This window comes from Aspergillus flavus, chromosome 5 (assembly GCF_009017415.1).
Source record: "Aspergillus flavus chromosome 5, complete sequence".
NCBI classification, from domain to species: domain Eukaryota; kingdom Fungi; phylum Ascomycota; class Eurotiomycetes; order Eurotiales; family Aspergillaceae; genus Aspergillus; species Aspergillus flavus.
This window is the reverse complement of record NC_092408.1, coordinates 3,419,198-3,441,789: the sequence shown is the minus strand read 5'-3', so window position 1 is coordinate 3,441,789 and position 22,592 is coordinate 3,419,198. Positions and strand designations below refer to the sequence as shown.

The 22,592-nt window shown below is 47.9% G+C and overlaps 11 protein-coding genes across 11 annotated transcripts; 4 read left to right on the top strand and 7 right to left on the bottom strand.

Moving 5' to 3' along the window:
• Positions 1-856: 856 nt before the first annotated feature.
• On the bottom strand, positions 857-2,293 carry F9C07_8948 (concanavalin A-like lectin/glucanase domain-containing protein; the record flags this gene model as incomplete). The annotated part of the gene is made up of 3 exons (XM_041293246.1): positions 857-1,617; positions 1,679-2,116; positions 2,176-2,293. 3 exons carry the CDS (start codon positions 2,291-2,293, stop codon positions 857-859), a joined length of 1,317 nt encoding a protein of 438 aa, XP_041148124.1.
• A 566-nt stretch (positions 2,294-2,859) lies between these two features.
• Positions 2,860-3,307, top strand: F9C07_8947 (uncharacterized protein; the record flags this gene model as incomplete). Its single annotated transcript, XM_071511844.1, has 2 exons — positions 2,860-2,881; positions 3,096-3,307. 2 exons carry the CDS (start codon positions 2,860-2,862, stop codon positions 3,305-3,307), a joined length of 234 nt encoding a protein of 77 aa, XP_071364584.1.
• Positions 3,308-4,937: 1,630 nt separating this feature from the next.
• On the bottom strand, positions 4,938-5,324 carry F9C07_8946 (uncharacterized protein; the record flags this gene model as incomplete). The annotated part of the gene is made up of 2 exons (XM_071511843.1): positions 4,938-5,016; positions 5,158-5,324. The coding sequence occupies 2 exons, from the start codon at positions 5,322-5,324 to the stop codon at positions 4,938-4,940; spliced, it is 246 nt and encodes an 81-aa protein (XP_071364583.1).
• Positions 5,325-5,759: 435 nt separating this feature from the next.
• F9C07_2070811 (uncharacterized protein) lies at positions 5,760-7,094 on the bottom strand (the record flags this gene model as incomplete). Its single annotated transcript, XM_071508762.1, has 4 exons — positions 5,760-5,956; positions 6,021-6,753; positions 6,853-6,969; positions 7,026-7,094. 4 exons carry the CDS (start codon positions 7,092-7,094, stop codon positions 5,760-5,762), a joined length of 1,116 nt encoding a protein of 371 aa, XP_071364582.1.
• A 904-nt stretch (positions 7,095-7,998) lies between these two features.
• F9C07_1699704 (peptide methionine sulfoxide reductase) lies at positions 7,999-9,617 on the bottom strand. The gene is made up of 3 exons (XM_041293244.2): positions 8,767-9,617; positions 8,366-8,684; positions 7,999-8,290 (listed from the first exon to the last, which is right to left on the bottom strand). Exons 1-3 carry the CDS (start codon positions 9,053-9,055, stop codon positions 8,257-8,259), a joined length of 642 nt encoding a protein of 213 aa, XP_041148122.1. The 5' UTR covers positions 9,056-9,617; the 3' UTR covers positions 7,999-8,256.
• Positions 8,268-15,238, bottom strand: F9C07_2285267 (P-loop containing nucleoside triphosphate hydrolase protein). Its single transcript, XM_041293243.2, has 3 exons — positions 12,708-15,238; positions 8,767-12,645; positions 8,268-8,684 (listed from the first exon to the last, which is right to left on the bottom strand). Exons 1-2 carry the CDS (start codon positions 12,905-12,907, stop codon positions 9,816-9,818), a joined length of 3,030 nt encoding a protein of 1,009 aa, XP_041148121.1. The 5' UTR covers positions 12,908-15,238; the 3' UTR covers positions 8,268-8,684; positions 8,767-9,815.
• F9C07_8942 (uncharacterized protein) lies at positions 13,836-14,705 on the bottom strand. The gene is made up of 2 exons (XM_041286543.2): positions 14,589-14,705; positions 13,836-14,512 (listed from the first exon to the last, which is right to left on the bottom strand). The coding sequence occupies exons 1-2, from the start codon at positions 14,589-14,591 to the stop codon at positions 14,039-14,041; spliced, it is 477 nt and encodes a 158-aa protein (XP_041148120.1). The 5' UTR covers positions 14,592-14,705; the 3' UTR covers positions 13,836-14,038.
• A 478-nt stretch (positions 15,239-15,716) lies between the features above and the next one.
• Positions 15,717-16,396, top strand: F9C07_8941 (uncharacterized protein; the record flags this gene model as incomplete). Its single annotated transcript, XM_041293261.1, has 2 exons — positions 15,717-16,173; positions 16,239-16,396. The coding sequence occupies 2 exons, from the start codon at positions 15,717-15,719 to the stop codon at positions 16,394-16,396; spliced, it is 615 nt and encodes a 204-aa protein (XP_041148119.1).
• A 1,313-nt stretch (positions 16,397-17,709) lies between these two features.
• Positions 17,710-18,031, bottom strand: F9C07_8940 (uncharacterized protein; the record flags this gene model as incomplete). Its single annotated transcript, XM_071511842.1, has 2 exons — positions 17,710-17,733; positions 17,813-18,031. The coding sequence occupies 2 exons, from the start codon at positions 18,029-18,031 to the stop codon at positions 17,710-17,712; spliced, it is 243 nt and encodes an 80-aa protein (XP_071364581.1).
• Positions 18,032-18,471: 440 nt separating this feature from the next.
• On the top strand, positions 18,472-21,305 carry F9C07_8939 (cyclic nucleotide-binding domain protein; the record flags this gene model as incomplete). Its single annotated transcript, XM_041293260.1, has 2 exons — positions 18,472-20,886; positions 20,961-21,305. 2 exons carry the CDS (start codon positions 18,472-18,474, stop codon positions 21,303-21,305), a joined length of 2,760 nt encoding a protein of 919 aa, XP_041148118.1.
• A 148-nt stretch (positions 21,306-21,453) lies between these two features.
• F9C07_1698810 (uncharacterized protein) lies at positions 21,454-22,301 on the top strand. Its single transcript, XM_071508321.1, has one exon. It carries the CDS (start codon positions 21,564-21,566, stop codon positions 21,993-21,995), a length of 432 nt encoding a protein of 143 aa, XP_071364580.1. The 5' UTR covers positions 21,454-21,563; the 3' UTR covers positions 21,996-22,301.
• Positions 22,302-22,592: the final 291 nt, after the last annotated feature.

Sequence of the window (22,592 nt, the reverse complement as noted above, 5' to 3'; positions counted from 1 at the left end):
TCTTCTTTTCTTTTCTTCTTTCTTTCTGGCCTTTTTAGGGGATTTTGTAGTAGATGTGGCTGGTGGTGGTGGGATTTGGTTTTGTTCTTTTAGGGCTGGGTTGCTTGGGTGGAGTATGAGTTTCGATGATGGGCGGTTTTGGTGGGAGGTTGGATAGGTAGATAGGTAGGTATATTGATATGGGGAGTTTAGTGACGTGGGGGGGTTGGGTGGATGAAGCTTGTATTTGAAGACATAATTTGGTGGGGATATGGTTCTTTTGTGTCTGGGTGATTATTTGAAATTGGATGGATTGTGTTCATCTTGAGTATAGTAACAATGAGTATGATTTGTGTTTGTTGTGGTGGTAGTCAGGGATAAAGGTTCTGTCGTAGTTGTAGTTGAAAGGGCTTAAAGGCAGTCCTGCCGTCAAGGGAAACATAGAAAAGATAAAAAAGAAAGTAAACAAAACATGCAGATCTAATACAACCAAAGTAGAATGCCGTGAAGAAATTATATTCATTGATCCGATACTCATCGACACCGAGCCAATCAATTAATAATACATATACTAGCATCAAAACGCAAACAAGGGTATTAGAATGAGTATCAAACGGCATGCAATGCGCCGTTTGCGGCATTGCCACGCGCGGTCATTAAAAGCATCAAAGACATCCAATCAGAATAGAATAGTTAACTGGTATAAGGCGACAGACATGAAGAGTGAGGGACCGCCATGGATAGAAGGTAGATTTAACAGAACACACCAAAACCGCGTGGGCATGGAATGGGGGGTAAGTGTTGTTATATACCCAAGGAAAGAAAAGAAAGAAAAGAATATTCAAGAATGAAGGCAAGGGCCCTAATAGTGACTGGTTCACAGAGTGACCAGCACGACGACAGCGACCAAGACGGCGAAGAAGGAACCCTTCATGACCCGCTCGTTCGCAGAGGCGGCACCATTCGAGTTATTGCTGTTGTTGCTGTCATTGTTGCTTCCCTGGCTGAATCCAGAATCACTGCTGCCGCTGCTACTGCTACCGCTACTGCTGCTGGTACTGTTGGAGCTAGTTGCACCAGGCTCATTACCGGAGCCACCGCGGTTTTCAGGAACGCTGTTGTTGGTGGACGCGCTCGAAGACGAGGACGAAGAGGAGCTGGCGCCGAGATCGGGGTCGAGGCCGGTAGCACCAAGAGAGGCGAGCACCGTGTCGTTGTTACTGAGCTTGAAAGAACCCTCAAGGCCGTCCTTGTTAGTAAGGATGTACGATTTCTTGCCATCTCCCGAGTTTGACGGAGGGTCATAGCATTCAACGGTGATCTCTCCGAATGAGGCATAGTAGTAACCCTTGTCCTTGATGTCCTCGCTGTCCCAGTCGATCTCACCACCGGCCCACTCAATGGTTCCTTCAGCATTGCTTGCCTGACCGGCGGGCCACAGAGACAACTGCATTCTCGAGGGAGTCTGAGGGAATTGGTAGCGCTTTGCGGTTTCATTCCAGGTGGATTCCCGGGTCAACGTCCGCTTGACGTTTCCGTCGACTGACCAGGTGATGGCATCGGGCTTCCAGTCAATTTCATACTCATGCCAGTCGTCGAAAGTGCTGCTGCCCGCGGGGGCCTTTCCGCCATTGTTGTCTAAGCAAAAGCGTCAGCGTCAGCGTCAGCTATTCTACCGCTGGGCAAACGAATCACTTACAGTCCAGGACGCCCTGCCAGTAGTAGTTGGTTTGAACGTTATCCAAGTCGTAGCCGACAAACTCAAAATCAATTTCGTCCTTAACGTCCGAGAGCAGGATAAAAGCAGACACGACACCTTTGCCACGGCTACTCTTTACCTTACCCTTGATCTTGCCATACCAGACGTAGTGGTTGTTTGCGAACAAAGTGCCCACGCTGTTCTTGGGCATGGTGAGGATCAGGTTGCCATCCTCAACCTTGGGGAAACCGCTGTAGACCCAGTCGGCCGCCGACGCGTTGCCAAGATACTTGGTGTTCAGCGCAGCACTGTCGAGGTTGTCCCACTTGTAGGTCTTGCTTTTGCAAATCGGCTCGGCCATGCAGGAGTCCAGACTGAACGACTGCATGGGATCACAGCCGCCGAGACAGTAAGCGCCAGTTCCACACTCGCCATATTCTAACGGAGAAACGTCAGCACGAGCGTTACACTATGTTCAAATAGCGAAGAGAACTCACGCGAGCAGCAAGGGTATTTCTCCGGACATTGGTTATTAGCGTCGCACTTGATAGTGTCGGCCCAAGCGAATGTGGAGGCCAAAGAGGCCAGGAGCAGAGAAGAAACGATGCGAACCATAATGCCGATAATATAATTAAAGTGACAAGGAAATGCAGTGATCGACGTTTATACGGCAGACTGCAGCTTGCGATACAATGTGGGCGTTAGCCACCAGTTCGGTTGACAATTTCCTTTGCTTTTTCCCCTCGTCACCGGAGCTTATCGGCACCAGCAGATATAGATCGAACCCCAGGGGGAAAAGAGAAAAGAAAAAGTAGAAAAAGCGAGGGAACGTACCGAACTTGTACGGGTTCGAAGAGAGCGCGAGAGAGGAATCAATTAAATAAGACCTGCCGCAGGATCACAGATTATTGGACAATATATGGTGATGGAGACCCAATCAACGGACACGCCAGTTAATGAAGGACCGCGGGACAAAATCGCCGCCGAGAAGAGGAAAGGAGTCAGTAAACGAGGGAAACTGGTAACGAACGAGATCTCCGTGGGTCCTCGTTGAAGGGGATTTTAACACCAAACGAGTCGACAAGTAAGGATTCTTGAAGACAAGAAAGGGCCAGCGAAAGTAGGGAGAGGAGGAGGGACGATTTTCCTGGAGAGGTCGATCGGGGGTGGAAGTTCTTTAAATGAATCCATGTCACTTCACTAGTCAGTGACTTGCACTTGTATTGGTCGTTTCCATTAATACGGAGGAGCCACGAGACGATGAACTTTTCCCCACGATTGATGGCACGGTCACCGGATTAGTCCTACTTACTTCTTCGCCTACAATTCAGACCAAGAAATTGATCCCCGAAAGATGTCCAGACGATGTCAGACCTCTGGCTCTTCTTACGATTTCTTGTTTTCTAGATCTTGACAGTTCTATTTAAGAATAAGAAACTATTCTCTGCAGCCACCGGAATGTTCTACAGAGACAAGTTGAAGACATCTCCGGAATCGTCAATTGGGAACCTGGATGTGAACATTACATACGGTACTGACGATACGTACGATACTTTCCAGGTTCTGGACGAAAGGTTAGCTTGTGTCCTTGTCTCCAGTCCCGTGCATGCCACAAAAGAAAGAAAGTGAAAAAATAAATAAATAAATAATAAAAAAAAAGGGCCCTGGATTTGAACCTGAAGTGAACCCTTCTCGGGAACGGACCCACCGCCATAGGAAAAACTCAATGGGGTCTTCTTATCGGGGAAAAAGCTGCCGATTGGCAGGTCCGGACAAGACAGCCACACTACTCGTAGTAGTTTGTGGACACTAAGAGACACTTAGCTTCCATAATGATTCTTCTGCTCACAAATTAAACATGTCTTACTCCAATCACCATCGTTGGTTCGCAGGAACCCCTTCAGGGCCAATGGTAGTTTCCCCTTCCCAGGACGCGTGGATCTTTGTCTTAAGACAACTCCAATTCGAATCAGGGCATCGATATCACCTGATCCCTATAATCCCCCCCTCGGGAGACGCACGCCGATTTCATCCTCCGTGTCAAAGATAAGTGGGAGTAATTTTACAAGTGTCAGACACACAGTAACTACGTTAATCTATGTCAAGAATCAAATTTCAATCTGCGGCAATTTTTCTTGCTTGACCTCTCTCCACTGTCCAACCGTGCACCGAAGTTTTCGATAGATAGGGGGAACTGATGATCCCGACAGCACCACTAACTCCGGCTACTACTGGTGGAACGCCCTCCCAATCAAGGAAGCCTAACGGTTCTCCCGACTATTTATTACCGGGACTCCAATCTACGGCGACTCTTGGTGTTCTTGGTCATTCAGCGGTGTTAGATAAGAAAAAATGTCTGTCTCCCATAGCGATTAGCGAGAGAATAAATGATGAAAAAATGAAGAAGTCCACTCGGTTCTATAATTAGGATTGTTTTAGGATATTTCTCCGGACATGTTAACGACCTGACATAGCCACTGACACCGTTGGAATGTGTGACGTCGTTCGGAGGCAAAATCGGTTCTGAAAAGGAAGCCATTGTCGACTAAACTCCGCTGGTTTCAGCTGACAGCTACACAAATAGATTATGTTTAAAACATTATCGTCCATTCTGTCCGAAAGATAACGAAACTAAGTTTGCCCGGTATGCGAACAAAAATAAAACCATAAAACTGAAATGATAGAAAAGACAAAAAAAAAAAAAAACGAAGAGATTTTTTCTTACTCCGTACTCAATACTAATCAGAGCTAGTCCGCTAATAATGGGGGAAATAGTCAGGAAGTTACCTTGGCACCCTTGGCCCATTGATTGCAGTAATGATAGCCTGCTCTACTGAACTCTATTGGGGTTGATAGCTGCGACCAGCGACGAGTGACATTCTCCTTTTCTCGCCTGCCCAACAGGGGTAGCTTTTGATCCATTGGATGCATAGACCAACTGCCGTCTGTACCTACATTGGTCCGGTACATGCATGGACGGATCAGACAGGGCCCGAAGATTTCTAATTCTATCATCCAACAATGGTGACAGCGATCAACGGGGGAAAACTTTCCTGGGCTTCATCTACTTTGACATCATGGGCATGTGTATGTACTGTATATCTTATCTCTATCCCTTTAATTCCGTGCTTCATTGCTGAGATATTCCTGCACTTGACCCCTCCTATGCTGGTTTTCCGTTTCCAGCAATTTCTTAATAAATAAACAAACAACTAACTTAAAGGGAATCTGTGACTTATCTAATCGCGTTCCCCTGACCTCAAATGCCGTTCTCGGTCTCTATCAGCAATAATGCTCCCTGCTGCAAGGGGCCATCTGTCCCGTGTACATACGATGCCCTGTCACTTGTTTGAGTAGGATAGATCCAAAGGATGGTGAAGGTTCATATCATATCAATAATGGATGGTATTTGGTTTCTATGAGTTACCATTACTCGAGTGCCTGCCAGAGGCCTCCGAAAGCCATTATTGATATCTCACTGGCACTCTCCAACCTTGGTTGACTGTTTCCCTACCAGTATGCTCTGGACCATCAGCCAACCACAGCAAACGTTGCTCAAGGCAGAAGGTTCGGCTTGCGAATCATCCCTATGGCGAGCCGTGTTGAGACCAACCCTGTGCATGTATGACCGTCCCTGAGGGATCATGGATGGAATCCTGCTTTGTATGCCAGTCGGACCACAAGTGGCCAAAACAGAACTCGTCCACAGGAGGCCGTCTCAAAACAACTTGACATTTCCGTACATGCGTACAATCCCACTCGTGCTTCCACTCCACTTCATTTCTTACGGCTCAGATCGTGTGGTGCCTTTACCACGTTGCTCGAATCGCCTGGACAACATTCCATAAAATTCCAACACCCCGCAAACAGTTCACCCTCGTTGATAATCCCTTTGGTTTTCTTACCTTAATTTTTTCTTTCTTTTTGTCTTTTTTCTTTCTTTCTTTCTTTCTTTACTTTGGAAATTTTCCGTCCTTTGAATTTTTCTCGCGCGTTTGACTTGATGTGATGTCAATTTAAAGCAGTTGAGATGAAACAGGGGCTCGAAGCACTGCCCATCCGTTCAACGGGAGTCCTGCATCTATCGAATGGGTCTTTTCACGAAATTCTTGGCAATGTTGGGGCGAGCGGTGTCTTTGACCAAAACTAACTCTTTCTCGCATGGGTCCGACGAGTAGGTCACGGAAACCCCACTGTAGACGTTTCGGCCGTCCTTCCATCGGTTGAACACCTCCAAAACCTTGCGAGCAACAGTTGTGCTCGTGAAGACAGCCGTTGCTACCGCCCGATTAGCTGGGGCTTGGTCTATTGGAGACCCATTGTTTTCGTGCTACTAACTCACCGTTACCAGAATTGAAGACCCAGAGGAAATCAATATTCCCTGGTCCAGCCAAAGTACAGATGTCCTGCTTCCACTTCTCTGGCGACATATTGTCGGCAAAGAGCCGCTTTCTCGCAAAGGACAGACGACGACGCTCTCGGATGGGCTGGTTCATCCGACGATGGTCGTCGTTCCAATCAATAATCTCAGCCAATTCAACGCGGTAGCCGCATCCAAAACGCCCGTAGCCAAGCATTTGCTCCATCTCCTGGTTAGACTTCAGGAAAGCAAGCGCCTGAGACGCATGCTGGAAGGTCACTCGCGTCCTTCCGTTGGTTTCAAGTCGGATGTCCTGCAATGGACCCTCGTGGATACGGGTAGTAAGATACTGTATGATCTCTTTGGAGGTTTTTCCATAAATACGAAGGACCCCTGCCTTGGCCTCTGGAATCTCTGGAAACATGGGCGCAGAAAGCGTGACATCCGAAATTCCTGACATCCGAGTATCGCCATTCTCGTCATTGTTCGAGGTCTGCTTGGACAGAGAGGCCGGCCCCAAGGGCAACGGAGTCATGAACTGGCCTACCCCTTGAGGCTGGACTGGGAGACTTGAGGTAGAACTAGCGACCTGAGCCCAGCTTCCAGTCATTGGGAGCTGGGCTTCAGACGAGATGTTCTGCAAGGCGCTGGTTTGACAGGTGATACTGTCTTTTTCCTTCTCGACCTCGTTCATGAGAGCCGCCACAGCTTGTTGCTGAATCAGATTGTGATTACCTACAGTGTTCTGGCAGTTTGTAGCCTGCTCCTGTTACTGAGACTAATCTTGTGTCCGGATGTTGATAGAGCAGCTTACCACATCGGCGAATTCGTTAGTGGGAATATGCTCAACAGCTTCGGAGAAGACATTGACAATCATAATGCTCAGTTTGCCAATCTCATTTGCAGCGCCGTGCTGCTCGTGCTTGCGGAACTTGTTCACTCAGTAGTGGCTTCTATAAATTCATCTGTGGTATGAGAGACGCTTACATGGCATGCGATGCGGTTAAGATGGCCCAGGGCCTCAGCCATGGCTGCCTCAACAGAGTAGCCTGCCATCATAACGAGACCCAACCTGATATAACGGAGCCGCTGATACTGACCTCCTCAATGAATAAAACAGTGCCCTGGAAGGCACTCGTGTTTGTGGAAGGGTATCTGAGGGCTCCTTCTTACAAACGTGGTCAGATTCAGTGGTGGATACACGCGGGTACGACAAGGTCGATGGAGTCTCATACCGTTCAAAGCCTCCCTAAGGCTCTGTCTACTGACCTTCAGGTTGAGTACACGTCGAGGGAATACTTGGAGGGATAGTGTAGCAAATTGGCGGGTATAGAAACAAAGGCACTGATGGCGATGAGAAATCCCAAGAAGGCAGTTGCCGCGGGTAGGTGACAGATTGGAAGGATGTTCGTCAAACAGCCTTTCTGCTCAAAATTCTCTGCTGTGTTGTCGCCAGTCCATTAGACTGGTTGAACACCGAGCAAATGCTTCTGACAGACAACACTTCTGTAGATAGCGGTAGGAAGTTCTAACAATCGAAGAAACAGGGAGTGGGTGATGGATGATTGGGGGAAGGAAGAGAGGTGATTACCTTGTGAAAGGATGGGAGAGGAAGAGGTAGAGAGTGATGGCGGAAAGAAAAGCCAGAGAAAGCAGTGTGTCTGCATTGGGACAGAGGAGGGGAGTTGTCACCTGAGTCCATACTTGAATGAGTGAATTGATATCGAAGTAAACAAAGAAGACAACAACAGGCAAGCCACTGCCTGCTATATAACGAACTTTACATATTCCTTGCCCGCTTTAAAGGTAGTCAGAACTATATGTTGTATCCTTTGAAAAATTAGTGACTTGATAATATCTCTCCTTCTATGTACGGTTGTCTTCCTTTACTGTAGGTAGCACTTGTGTTTACTATTTAGCACACTGCCATATTATAGGAGACACGCTCTCCTTCCTACTTAAATATCTGAAGAATTAGGATACCATAAAGTCAAGATTGGCACACCCTGTGAGACATCTGGATAATATTTGAGAGATGTATAATGCACATCTCGGGTCCCGTCAATATACATACCCTATACAAACGAGCTTGTCCTGAGCAAACTGCGCCTCTTTAAAAAGCAGTTATCTTGTAAAACATCCTAGTTCAGCCGGACTATCTCAAGACCATCAAGGTGGACATATGTTCGAAGTTCATATCTCATATCTTCGCCTCCAGTCAGGCAGAAAGAGGCGGGAACGTTCTCACGTAGCTGCACGACACATTAGCTCTTAACTCCCTCTCACAAGATAAAACGGCTTATATTAGAGATCGGTTCATAACATACTGAGCAGGACATTCATAGCCCGTTGGGTTCTTGTTCAGGTAGAGCTGGTGGTACTCCTCCGCATCCCACCATTGGCCAGCACGCACAATGTCAGTGGAGAGAGGCTGTTTGTACCACTCCTTGCTCACCTTCTCCGATACATCCTTGGCGATCTGCTCCTGCTCGTCTCCGTGGGTGAAGATGGCGCTACGGTACTGGGTGCCGACATCAGGTCCCTGGCGGTTCAAAGTGGTGGGGTCGTGCATGCGGTAGAAAAATTCCAGAAGAGACCGGTAGGTAACGATGGAGGGATCAAACGTCACTTGCACCGCTTCGGCATCTACCATATAGCAAAGAAAGAATCATCCTCGATTAGCTTCAGGAACATAGGTTGCAGAGAAGTATACAAATTCAATACTTACGGCCGGTATCTCCGGTGCACACAGCCCGATACGAGGGCGACGCCGTCTCTCCACCGCAATAACCAACCTTCGCATCTAGGAGACCTTTCCCATTGCCGAAGTTCTTGCGAAAGAGGTGCTCGACGCCCCAGAAGCATCCAGCAGCCAGAGTGGCGATTTGCGTGTTGTTGGACATGTTGCGCGATGCAGATTCAGGTGTTAAAGAGAGAAACGGAGCGCTGGTGGAGAACGGACGGAAAATTCGTGAGAATAGTAAGGTCGAACCAATCGCGGGTGCGGCGAAGGCCATTCAACTGATTTTTTACGTGATACTTGAACAGTTAATTTGCTTCGCAAATAAATTTGCCTCGAGGTTTCCGCTGAGGGGTACCGGCAAATTTATTGCGAGGGCAGGAGAATGCGATACAATTAAGTTTAACTTGAACTTGTCAGGCTCAATGTCAGTTGTGCCAGTAACCAGGTAGCTTCTAGCAGCACCAAGCTAGGTAATTAATTAGTCATTGGAACTGGAACGAAATATGTTGAGGAAGAAGAAGACTTCTCTCTATGGTATGCCTTCCTTTACTGTGTATTTGTCAGATTGCGGAGGAGTTTCTGCAGTGGCGTCATTCGGCGCAATGACATAATGACTGCCTACGGAGTAATTAATCTAATTTGAGTCTCTCTACCGAACTCGAGACCGAAAATAGATTAAAGTATAGACAACAGTCTTGGCTTCCTATTGTATAAAAACCCATTCAAACGTCGCATCCGATATTGTACATGTTCCGGAAATATTATATGCAATACACATAGAACAGGAAAAAAAAAAAAAATGAACATCGAATAGAAATTGAAACTCCAGCATGTTTCCAAATCATTTGGTGAAGTTCTCAGCGCAACAGAACGAGGAGGACGGTATAACCCGGATACCGGACCTCATGGTTGGCGTGGACATTATAAGTTAAGAAAAAGCAAATGGTATCTATTCTCCGAAACACCGTTTCCAAGTATTGGTAAAACACCCCCCAAGAATGCAATGCAAAAAAACCCTGAATCAGCAATTGTATTCACCTCCATCCTGCTCCAGAGTTGGAATAGAGGCTCTCGGAGGGCCTTTGGAGGTTGGGGGTTGCCATGGCGCTGAGTCGAATAGCGTCCCTACTAGTGAGACTAATGTCTCGGGGCCGGATTTCCCCTCCAAAAGTAGTCCGTCGTCCGGTATTTTTCATAATGGGAAGAGTCCGAGGTCCCAAAACGCCTGGTTTGGCCTCGTGCTCCTTCTCACCCTTGGCCATTCTCCTTGCCTGCGCGGTGAACATGGTGTTTTCAGGTGAAGAGCTGCCATAAGTTGCAGACCCCGGACTCCGGCGACGATGAACCCGAAGAGAATTGGCAGAAGCGCCAGCACCGAAATGTCCACCAGAGATGCGCCTCATCGCCGAACTGATCCGGATGGCGTCGTCTTTGTTTGCCTTCCAGCTTTCCTTGTTGTCCGATGCGGGACTGCTGGTGTAGCTGCCACTCGAAGTACGAACCGCGATCCTAGAGGGACGGTCAACCGATGCGCGGTTCAGAAAGCTGCTGTTCTCGATGTTGCGGAGGGGAGAATGTTCACCGTCTGAGGCAGGAAGCGAGGTCGAAGGAGGGGGCGCAATTGGTGAGCCGCTAATTTTCTTGGAGAGGAAGCCGGCTTTGAATCGGTTGTTCTTCGGGACATGCAATGTTGGCTCCGGCGGGGCAGGGACTGGTGAAAACCCATACGAAGGACTGATATTACGACTGGGCACTGGGATGCCACGCGGAACGGGTGACGTTCTAGGCATTGGGGGCTCACTGGGACTGCCTTGGGGGCCTTCGGGGAAAAGTTGTGCCCGCGGCTTTTGTGGTGTCTTCTGAAACTCAGCCAAAGAACCGTCTTGCTCGTCATCCTTCCAACGTACGCTTCGTTTTGTTGATTTGGCCTGAGGCTTCTTGGGTGAGAATGTGACGCTCTTCCGGCCACCCCCCAACCTACGGCGTCGGGGCGATCCCTTGCCGGGCGAGGCAGGTGCTGTCGATGCCAAGCTGATAGGTGCAGCGAGAGTCTTGCCAGCAGGTAGTGCTGCAAGACTCACTCTCTTCTTCGGCTTGGGGGACATGGCTTTGGAAGGGCTGAATGGCTGAGCTGCCGGTAAGCTGCCATCTGGTTTCACAAGACTAGATGTTGCAGTAGAGCAGGAGTCAAGCATCTTAGAAAGAATACTCTTGCCCGCCTCAACAGCTTCCTCTTCGCTCATTTGCATGATATCCTCAATTGCAGATATGGCCTCGAATTGAGCCTGAAGCAGTAGCTGTACGGTTTCCGCTTCCCCTGCCTTCTCCTGTTCCGCTACCGCCGAAAAAGCATCACGCTCTGTGTTTGATTTCAGGAGCTCTGCTTCGCGATGAAGGTTGGCAAGGTCACCGTTATCGTTGATTCCAAAGTCGTGGAGTTGACGAACGGCGTGCTCAACGGCCGAGTTAATGCCTCTGTCCCAAGTGCTCCTAGCCAGCCGTTGGTGGTAATGCTGCCTACTACTCTCCAACTCAAGGAGAACACCTTGTGCCGTTTTGCGAATGGCTTGAAGATTCGCTAAGGGCACCTCATTCTCGGAATTCGCACATACGCTGTCAAAAGCAGCAATCCACGAAGACAGTATACCGATCCTGCGGCTAATCTGTCTTGACTTGAGCATGTTTGCAGTCCTTTCCTGCCTCTCAGGCAGTGAGTGCTCATAAGCATTTCGGATACGAGAGATTCCTTCGCGGACAACTGCGTCTTTCTTTTCCGTTTGCTTCTTAAACTTCGCAAAAGCGATTCTCTCGTAGTCTTTCTGTTGAGCTTTAAGTTCGTTAATTAGATTCATTTGTTCGTCGATCTTCACCAGGAAGTCCTTCACGTGACGGTTGACATTGAACACATTCCTCGTAACCTTGGTTTGGATATTCTTCGCTCTGTTGGCATAACGCAAGGTGTTTTGGGTCTCGTCGAAATGCTGGCTGGAGGGGCTAACACAGACAATCATTACTGTCTTGCAATTGCCGCCCAATGAGAACTTCAAGAGCCGAGTGAGCTTCGAATTTCTGTATGGAACATGATTCCGTTTTCGGGGGTCACAGAGAGCGTTAATGCAGCTACCTAACGCGAGGAGCGATTTGTTAATATTCGCACCTTCGAACAATCTCTCGCCTCTGTTCTTCGTTGCACTTGCACGCTCACTACCAGCAAGATCAATGATGCTCAGTGTTGCCATTGTGTGAGGCTCATTGACATCAGCGTTGCGATCCTTTTGGGCAATATTGATTTGAAGAACTGCATGTGACCGTGAAGAGGTGGCGTTGGCCTCTGTTGGGGACATTGTGCGACACTCATTACCCTTCATGATCATATCCATCACCTGCTGCACATTTTGGGGATGGTGGCTTGACAGCCCAGATACTGAAACCGATTTATTTGAGTCTTCCCGCAGCATCAAGCCTCCTTTGCTGCCACCAGGGACAAGGAGGTCACGGATAGTTTCGTTGTAGATTTCTAGGTACGAGAGAGAAATTTCTGTCGCCTTCTCTCCCGATCTTTCGTCGATACGCTCAAACAACTCTTGCATAGTCATAAAGATTATACCAGGCTGCTGGGCCGTTCCGGTAATTGTATGGGTCTTTCCACATCCAGTCGCACCATATGCGAAGACTGTGGCGTTGTAACCATCAAGAACGCTGTCGAGAAGCGTGCGTGTTGTCGCTTCATACACCTCTCCTTGGGAAGCATTCTGGTCAAAGATACGGTCGAAGGCAAAAGTCTGGTCTTTAACGCGTTTGCCGTTGGGGACAACACTTTTCGAGAACTTCTGTACCGGGCTGTCTTCCGGAGGGTCGAAGACTCTGAGAGAACCCAGTCAATTGTTGTTGTCCAAGGAACAGGGAAATACTCGCACTGCACTCACAGGCACCTATCATCGATAACCTTGATAATCGATCGAATTCCCTTCTGGTTGAGCTTTGGTGTTGGTGCTCCAGCCAAAGAGCCATCTCCAAGGAAGAGAGGACCGTCTTCACATTTTGAGATCTGTGCCGCCTCCCTGATTGTGAAAGGCCTCACTCTAACTGCAACGGTGATAGACGAAGCGTCACTTGGAATTGCCATATTGCTGTTTGTCGAAGATGAAAGAGGTGCTACTTCCCTCCAGGCGGAAAGTGAGTCTCAAGTCGAGATTTATCGGCGCGGGGAGGGCAGTTGTCGAAATATCCAGCGACGCCCTACACCGGCGGCGTGTCGAAACAACGATGAGGCGACGAAGAGATAAGAATTGGAGAACGAGCTCATCGACGAAGAATGTTGACTGTGGACCTATTTCCCGACAGCCCCAGAATTACCCTGTTGAGTTACGCTGAGGTGCTAGTATGAGCTTCAAGCCACTTAAAGTGTTGACACGGGGGCTTGTTGTGTCAACTCGCCGTTGCCCCGGACGACTACTAGTGCGTGCTCATAGCGTGTCTGTGTTTCTTGGCCTTAACCCAGAACTACGGAAAGTTCTGGCTCTTGTCTGCGGTAACCCACTAAAACCACATGACAAGCTTCCTAACACAACGCACTGCTTTAATCCTGATTGGTCCGATGCTACTTAGAGCTATCCCATGCAGTGCCGCTCGATTCTAATCAATTTCATGGTACAACTCTGTTTGATTAAGAATATGTAGTACCCCAGGTCACTTTCTTATCGGCTGGCGCTTGTTACACGGATGATTTTCTTATTTAATCTATTTTTAGTGCTGGTGCTAGTCTTCTGCCATTTTGTTTCTCCTGCGAGGGCCCTCGTCTATACTTAAGTGTTGATTGTTTTCTAGGTGCTTAAAAGTTAACTCCATGTTGACACCCAAGGATCCATTAAATGGCGACTCAACCGTACTCTGGAGTATGTTGTAGCATACCGACATGGCTTCGAAAGACTATTATTTCACATTTATTAGGAAGTAAATAGTAGACGAAACCCTTAGGACGGTATGATCTACCAAGGACTACACACTAGGAAGAAGATGCAGACCGCTATATACTAAGGCTACTGTATATTGACCACAAAATATTCTTTTCACTGCTTGTATACAGGTGATTCTACGGGTACATGTCAAGTCGTCAATGTATATTCTCGGCCACCCGGTGAAAGATCGTGAACGCCGTCTAATAGCACCTCGTCCCAGCCCTGCGCCAAAAACATAGAGTAAAGAAAATCCAATAACAACAAGATACTCATCAACATAGAAAAATGTGTGATCTACTTTAATTTTCCTCCTCTTCGTCATCGAGACTAGGAAGAACAACATCCCAACCAGGGTCCTCTAGTTCGAGGTCAATCAGTTCTTCAGCCGTTTCAGTTTCCTCTCCGCGCTTCCGGAACCTGAAAGCAACAGGCTGTCCATTTCTAATCTCAGCCGCTTGTAAGCTCAGAGGGGCTGCAGATCTCCTCCCCGCCCCTCGTTTTGGTGCTTCATCTTCATCGAACTGCGGCGTCTGGAACTCAAGCTTAGTCCAACCCTTTCCGAGGTCATTTCTGTCTACTGCGACACCAAATTCAATATCAGACGAGTCTTCCGGTACCGGATCGCCATTGATTTCTGTTAGACCGCGTGATTGAAGCGCTCGGAGGAGTGTAGCTTGGACGCTTGGGATCGTTGCGGAAGGCGGGAGCATCAGGAGCACGGTCATCTTGTGCTTCTTGAACAGAAGCGTCCAACTTAAAGGATCAGGTTGCGACTATGGCATCATACAAAGTCAGCGAAGTCGTGTTCACCTTTCATGCACAGGTAGCGAGTCATGGTGTCAAGCTTACCATGATGTAATCTTGATTTGGCTGTTGATCGAGAAGTTTATTAGGTCTGCGGAACTCCTTTTTCCCTCAGAGCTTGAGTTGTCTCCTGAGCTTTTTTAGTCTGAAATAAGGTAATCCCAGGCCCGAATTCTGAAGCAAAAGATAAAGGTGCATTGAAAAGACCTCTTTGGTTTCCCGATACGGGTGCCGTTGCCTCTATTGATAACACGTGACCGCCTTTGAATGTTTCTGAACACTGACACACGGATGGTTGGTTTATTGGCCGAGAACAGATTGATAGGCTTCGCATCCAATGGACCTGTACTCTGTAACATAGCTATATATCAATGTTCTAAGATATTGCACGGTACGAGGTATTGAAGCCCTGCTTTTAGGTATTGTGACGGGTTCGGACACAGTAGAGTGTTGGATATGGCAGTGGCTATATTGGAGGGAGAGGAAGAGTTTACGGGGTACTTATTGGGGTTTTCGTAGTTGGCATTGCTTAGAGAAGCTACTAGTAATCCGGAGTAGGCGATATACATGGGTTCCATATCTACTCCATATATTTATTTCCGGGTAGGGTTGAGGGTATGGTGTTGTTACTTTTGAGATTAAATGAGCACAAACTGAGAAAGAAGAGATACGCTTTTCCTTATTTCCGTTTACTATTCCGACTATAATCTACAATATATCTACTTAAGCATCCTCAACAAGCAAATTAATCCGAGCACTCTAAAATGTAAGCAAATTACGTACTTAACTAGAGTGTCCACGTAACTCTCCTCGATTTAAACCGTAATCATACGGCAAATAATCCTACACTAAGCAGTCTTCCTCGAAGACATAGAGTACTCTGAATAAAGACATCACCTAGAATGACCTGGGATATATACTCCGTAATGTTAATCTATAGTTAACTACTAAAGCTAGCCTTAACTAAGCTATAGCCTAGGAATTGAAGCAAAGGACGGCGCTAAGTCGGACCGAAAACGGAACAGGAAAGTCAATACAAGAAAGGTAACTCGGCAATGTTGTCGCAGAGAAACCAGCTTCATTGAAATTTGGATAACGCCTTATCCGCTCTATATTCTACACTACCCCCTATTCACAGTACAGTACAGACTCTTGTTTAAATCATTTATCACCATGGACTCCCACCGATCGTCAGACGCGCATCCTCGAGGCTCAACAACCTTGATGGAGATACTCCACTGGGATAAGCTCTTTGAATCGGATGCACCCCCCAGACTTGGTATTGAAGTCGGAAGACGTCTGCCTTACACTGCCATGTCGGCCTTCTCAGTTGGTATGGTCATCGGGTCGTCTCATGGAAGTAAAAAGTCAGCATATCGCTTCCGTGCCGAAAACGCTCATCGCTTTCCCACGACATCGACCGGATGGTTTCAATACCACAAAACGAAGAACTACACGGCAATTGTTGGGGGAGTAAAAGAGGGAATGAAGATGGGATTAAAACTAGGCTTCGGCGCACTTGCATTCTGTCTATTCGAAGAAACAGTGGATTATGCCCGGCATGACCGGAGGGACTTCCTGTCTACAGTGACAGCTGGTTTATCATTCTCTGGCATCTACAGTTTATTAGGTTCGTTCCTTGTTGATGTTAAAAAACTCATCCAGAAGTAAGTGCTAAATACCGGCTGTGTTTAGCTCGTCACGATGTTTATACAGCTGCTCGCACGACAAAACTGGGGTTGAAGCTGAGTCTGGTGTACGGACTTATGCAGGACGCTCTAGAATCCCTGAAGGGCAATCGACCTGCTTACGTTAATTTCCTTCTGGGAAATCGCCGATCGAAGACGGAATGAGGATTTAACCTATGTGACCAAAGAGTCGTGGTTCCTGTGCCGACATCCTGATTGGTCTAGAGTCGACAGGATCTGATATATATACACACCGACCTGCTCCCCGTCTACTACCGGGCCACCAAACCGTATGGAACCCTGCTGTAAGCGATGGTCCCGAACCGGCAAGGCCTCTGTGTCAAGCGCCGGCTCCTCGCACCGGCCCAACGGAACACTTTCCACTCCTCTCTATACGCACTTAGCTCTCGCCAAGCCAGAGATAGTCACTGCCGCTCCCTGCCATGGGATCTTGCCATGACCGAATCTGTAATGACATTGCGATGAGGCTGTATTCATGCATTGGCTGTCGTAATAGCGATTGAAGGAGAACGGGAAAAGCGGATCTTAAATCCCGGCGTCAATAATGTTTCTAACAGACTTGGCTTACATTGATGCGTGGAAGCTACTAATTGAGGAGAAGCTGTGTGTCAATCACCGCCAATGATAAAAGGTCTTTTGTTGCCTTAGGTATCAGAGATAAGTTGTATGGGCTGTCAGGTGAAGTAGGTGGCCCCTGCGCTGCCCCGCTGTCATATTGGATAATTAATCCACAGTAGAGGAAAAAGGTGTCTTTATTTAAGGCAGACGAGCAGTTTTGGGAGTGAGTCCCTTTTGGAATACCTACGGATAGAGGAAGAAGCAAAAAAAAAAAAAAAAAAAAAAAAAAAAAAAAAAATAGATGAATTTAAAACGGGTAGAGAAATGTATAGGAGTAGATAAATCCATCTACCAGGTACCAGTTTTCAGAGGAACCCATAAGAGGCTCCGTAGGTGGTAGGGATCGTACAGGATCCTCCCACTAATCCTTTGTGATGCATGCTTGAAATGCAGCAAGCAAAGCAAGCAAACTGGTGTTCAGTCGATGTCAAGCCAGCATAAGCAAAATGGCCCAATGATCTTGGGGTTCTGTGAGTTGGGTGACGATCTTCAGCATGCATTCATCCTCACTGGCCCCAACCAACAACACCTGTAATTTGTAAATGTACGTACCTCTCCGTGGTAGTTCCCTGTTCCCTACAGCTGAGGTTTTTCGCAGTTCTCTCCTACTTCCCCTTCACCCAATTTCTGGCTCTTATAGTTGGGTACATCAGACTAACTACCTCTATATCTGCAATTGAGAGGGGCACTCTTGTTACATTCTGGTGATTTGTCATGGAACTCCATGCTCTGAATAATAGCGGATCAGTGTCTCTGGTGTTTCAGTGGTGAAGACCCCCACTCGTACCAGCTCAACTTTTGTCGCGTAAATGGATGTGTTCTGGTTTTACTTTTCCCTATCACGACACCTCCCTCCATCTCCGCTGATTGGGGTACACAATTCTGGTTTTCGGGGTTCTTGCTAAGGAAAAGGGAAAAACACCAGTCTTTTATTTTCCTTACTTCCTTCCTTTCTTCTTCTTGGAAACTATCAATATTGGTATAAAATTTCTGGTTCTTTTTGTGGGGGGTGGAAACCTCACTGAACGGCAACACAAGAGCAGGTAAAAAAGAGCGGAGGGAATCCCAATTGATAAGGCGGGCACCACTTGGCTCGAGTTGGTTTAGTTTTTCGCTGGTAGGCGGAAAGTTCAAGTTCGCGGTGGAGCTCAACCGCAGCATCTATTCGGTGATCCCATTCCCCGCTTTCATGAATTAGTATTCGGCGGAAAGCTCTCTGTCTGGTCTGTGGGTTGCTCTCTCTCTAACCATTATGTTCACTTTTAGCTACTTCTTCCAGAATTTCTGTGGACTTTCGGCTCGTGTCCTATTGTCGTCTCAAACTCCCCGGGGTCTCGGATAATTCATTTGGCTCTCTTTAAACCTCCCCCATCGACGAAACGGTTCCGTTCTTTTCCTCCCCGCCCTCCCCGTGGACCGAAGATGCCATTCTGAAGCTCTCCCGTGATCCCACCCCAATTCTCGTCGACGTCATCGGTCCGTGGATTGCTTGCCGGAAAAAAATAATACACTATATGCTACCTCTGGAAACTTCCGAACCTCTCCATCTCTCCATTCCCTATCCTGTTTGACGCTTCTTAGAGGATCGCAACTAGTTCATCATGCGGCGCCATGGCAGGTCCGGCGGAGGCTCGACCAAAGCCCTCGCGCCGGTGTCTGATACAGTCTCGCTAATTCATTCATTCGACTCGGTCATGAATCCCAATCGCCCGGTCCGCCCTTCTCCCTTGGCCTTCTCTAATATTCAAGCTCTTCCATTGGATCTGGTCGACCGATTGCGCTCTTTCCCGTTGTTCCAATCTACCCCGGAATCCTTTTTGAGCGCGGTGGGGCGGCATCTGCGCCCCCAACTCCATCAGGCCAATGATTATATTTTGACGGAAGGGGACGAGGCCAAGGCGATATATTGGCTGGTCCGGGGCGCAGTCTCCGTTACTTCCCGCGATGGCGAGAGTGTATATGTGGATCTTGAGCCAGGCGCTTTCTTTGGTGAAATAGGCGTGCTGATGGATCGTCCGCGGACTGCGACTATTATCGCTCGCTCCAGATGTCTGCTGATCGTCTTAACAAAGGAAGACTTTAGAAATATCCTTCCTCACTTCCCAGATGTGGAGCAAGCCATCCGAGATGAAGCTCAAGAGAGGTTGATGCTCTTGGAGAAGAAGAAGAAGGAGACATCCGCGCCTCCAGTGGATGATATTATATCTCGCAGAGGAAACAAACGTCTGAGAGAAACTTTTTCCAAAGACATGTCTCTTGCGGAGCAAGAGGGCACGGCGTTGAACTGGAAGTCGGTCAACAAGAAACGCAAATCTCCCAGTCCTGGGTTAACGGATGGAGTTTCTTCAAGCGCACTCGCTAACGGACTTGTTAACGTGCGTCTTTTACTCAAAGAATTACCTCTGTTCGCCGGTCTTCCAGGGGACATCCTTCATTTCTTAGGCCTTAACGCCCAACCCCGGTCGTATCCTCCTTTCACCGACATTATCAAGCAGGACTCCCAAGGGCGGGAGATATACTTTATAGTTCGCGGCGAAGTTGAAGTATTGACTGAACGTACACACACAGAGGATGTCTCACACTCCGTGCCGAACACCATTGAACACCCGGGCTTTGAAGTGAAAGCGAGGCTGAAAGCGGGACAGTACTTTGGTGAGGTTGTAAGTCTTTCTCTGGCGCCACGCAGGACTGCAACAGTGCGTACTATCAACGCAGTTGAGTGCCTTATGATTAGCGGTGATGTCCTTGCCGAGTTTTGGGAGAAGTGCCCCCATGATGTTCGGCAGCAGGTGGAGGAAACTGCCAAAGAGCGGCTGCAATCGGCAGCTGATGGCGATGTCGTAATGGCTGAAGCGGACGGTGTTGGACAATTCGTTGGAGATAGCAACTTTAAAGTCAGCGCCTCGCGACGCCGATCGATGCCCCTCCTCACACTCACAGAAACAGAACTCGATGGTCCGCACACCAACAAGGCGGACGACCAGGCCGTTTTACGTCCCTCGGATCCAGATCCATTTCTCAATGTCGGCTTAGACAAGGTCCGGCTGAAAAGTAGACGCGGATCCGTCGCTCCGTTGACACCAGAGGAGGTCTCTGGGGAACAGCAACGGCCGTCACCACCATCTGAACCACGTTCGACAAGCTCGTCATTTCTCACGCTGCCCGAAGCCGCTGTGTCGACTACTCTAAAAACGCAGCGCGAGTCGCACAAAGTGAATCGTGGCGTGCTTCCTGATAATATCTTAGTGAGAATTCTCAACCTTCTAGAACTTCATCATCTTTTTCGAGTACGGGCGGTCTCCCTTCATTGGTCAGAGATCATCAATACATCTACGGATTTGCTGCACGATCTGGACCTAAGCATGTATAATCGACAAATCACCGATGACGTGTTAGTGAAAATCATATGTCCGTTTGTTGGGAATAGACCCCGCTATGTTGATATTAGCAATTGCTTTCACATCACCGATGAGGGATTCAATAAATTGGCTGCTACATGCGGTTCTAACGTCGTTGCGTGGAAGATGAAAAGTGTGTGGGACGTCACTGCATCCGCCATCCTTGACATGGCGAGCACGGCAAATGGATTGCAAGAGGTGGACTTGAGCAACTGCCGGAAAGTCGGGGACACGCTCTTGGCTCGGATTATTGGTTGGGTCATGCCTGGCCAACACAAAGATGAGCCTGTGAAGACGAGTAAAGGGGTTCTTAAACCCACCATGCAAACCGCGGCTGGTGCTGTCTTCGGCTGCCCCAAGCTGACGAAATTGACGCTGTCATACTGCAAACACGTCACCGACCGGTCAATGCACCATATTGCGTCTCATGCTGCTCATAGAATCGAACAAATGGACTTGACACGTTGCACCTCTATCACAGACCAAGGTTTTCAATATTGGGGGAACGCGCGATTCACCAATCTGCGGAGGCTTTGTTTAGCCGACTGCACGTATTTGACCGACCAAGCTATTGTTTATTTGACCAACGCTGCTAAGCAGCTACAGGAATTGGATCTGGTAAGGCATCGGGCTCCAACTTTCTCTCAAGATTGTCGCAAAGAGATGTAAATATCCACTAACCTTTAGAACAGTCGTTTTGTTGCGCATTATCAGATACAGCAACAGAGGTCCTTGCTCTTCAGTGTTCTCAATTGACTTATTTGAATATGTCTTTCTGTGGCTCTGCAATCTCCGACCCTTCCCTGCGCAGCATTGGTCTTCATCTTTTGCACCTGAAGCGACTATCGGTTCGTGGCTGCGTTCGAGTCACCGGCGCCGGGGTAGAGGCAGTGTCTGACGGCTGTAACCAGCTGGAGTCGTTTGATGTCAGCCAGTGCAAGAACCTCACGCCCTGGCTCGAAGATGGCGGACATTTCAAATATCAGAACAAGATTAGCTTCGAGACAGTGGCTCAAAATGGTAAAGTATTTCGATGACCACCACACAATTCTAGCCCAACCGTTTGGGTTCCACATCGCTTGTTGCTGCGCATATGGCCTTGTCGGCCTGAGTCTCTTTACCACTAGCTGGCTTCTATATCAACTCACATATCCGGAAACTTATTGTTTAATATTTACGTTTTCTTTCGTTATATTCTTCTTTCATGCCGCATTCGCTTGGTTTACCTCGGTGTTCTGTTTCCAGGAGTTGTTTTTCATCCTCAAGGCCTTCAGTTTCTCACCTTATCATGATTGATGACCGTCATGGGTCTCTTGAATTGCGCTGGTGCAGGGCGCATTCGTCTTGCTTCATATCCTCCACCCTTGTGTCCTTGTTCTCGATCGGGATGCTTTTCACGATTTCTGTCGACGTTATATGGGCATGGCAGGAGTTTTACTCTGAAGGGAAGAGCATTTGGCAGCATAAATTGCTCCAAAATCAGCTTGGTTTTACATTGCATGTTGGGTCTGATCAATTTCTGGTTTTTCTTGGAACGTCTCTGTATGTACCTTAGAATCGTCTTCGCCGTTTTCCCGTTTCATTTTCTCTATTGCTTCTGTTCTCTCTTGGCAAAATTGGAGATACTTGCGTATCCGAATAGAACCGCCGCTTATTCACCGCGTCGATCTACTATACGCAACCGAAAACTTTTTAAGGAATCGGAATTTTCCATAGTATTACAATGATGGATCGTTCTACGCTTTGTCAACCAGGTTTTGCCCCTCTCTGCGAAAGACTGCTTTGTACAGCAACAAAGGACCACCAGACCCAACTATTGAATGCGGTAAGAGAGACTTTGGCTCTTTTCACCCTATGGACGACCGAGTCATCCGTTGATGAAATACAGGAATGTACAGTTTCAGATTCTCTTACAATGCCTTTGACCCACACTCTTGCGCATACATTCCACTTCCTACACGAATGACCCATGTCGAACAATGACATTCAAATCTTGCGACTGTGTGAAAGTCATTGAAGTCACTATGATTGCCCTCCGGCGAATGCCCTGTATGGCATTGTACTGTACATTGTATGCTGTTCGTCCTTGTCCCTGGGAATACATCGATAATGACATCTTCACCGAGAAAGCTCTGGACCGAAAACCCCAGAGATCAACATAAATATACGGTGATATCCTGTGTACAGCATCTACTGCCCTTACCTATAGTACCTCCCGTCATCTGTACTTAAGCTGCGCTGCATCTTCCACTAGCTCTGAGTATTATACTATTTCAAGTGCCGATAGTTCTCAGTTGCTGTCCCATCACCTGTTCGGACTGGGA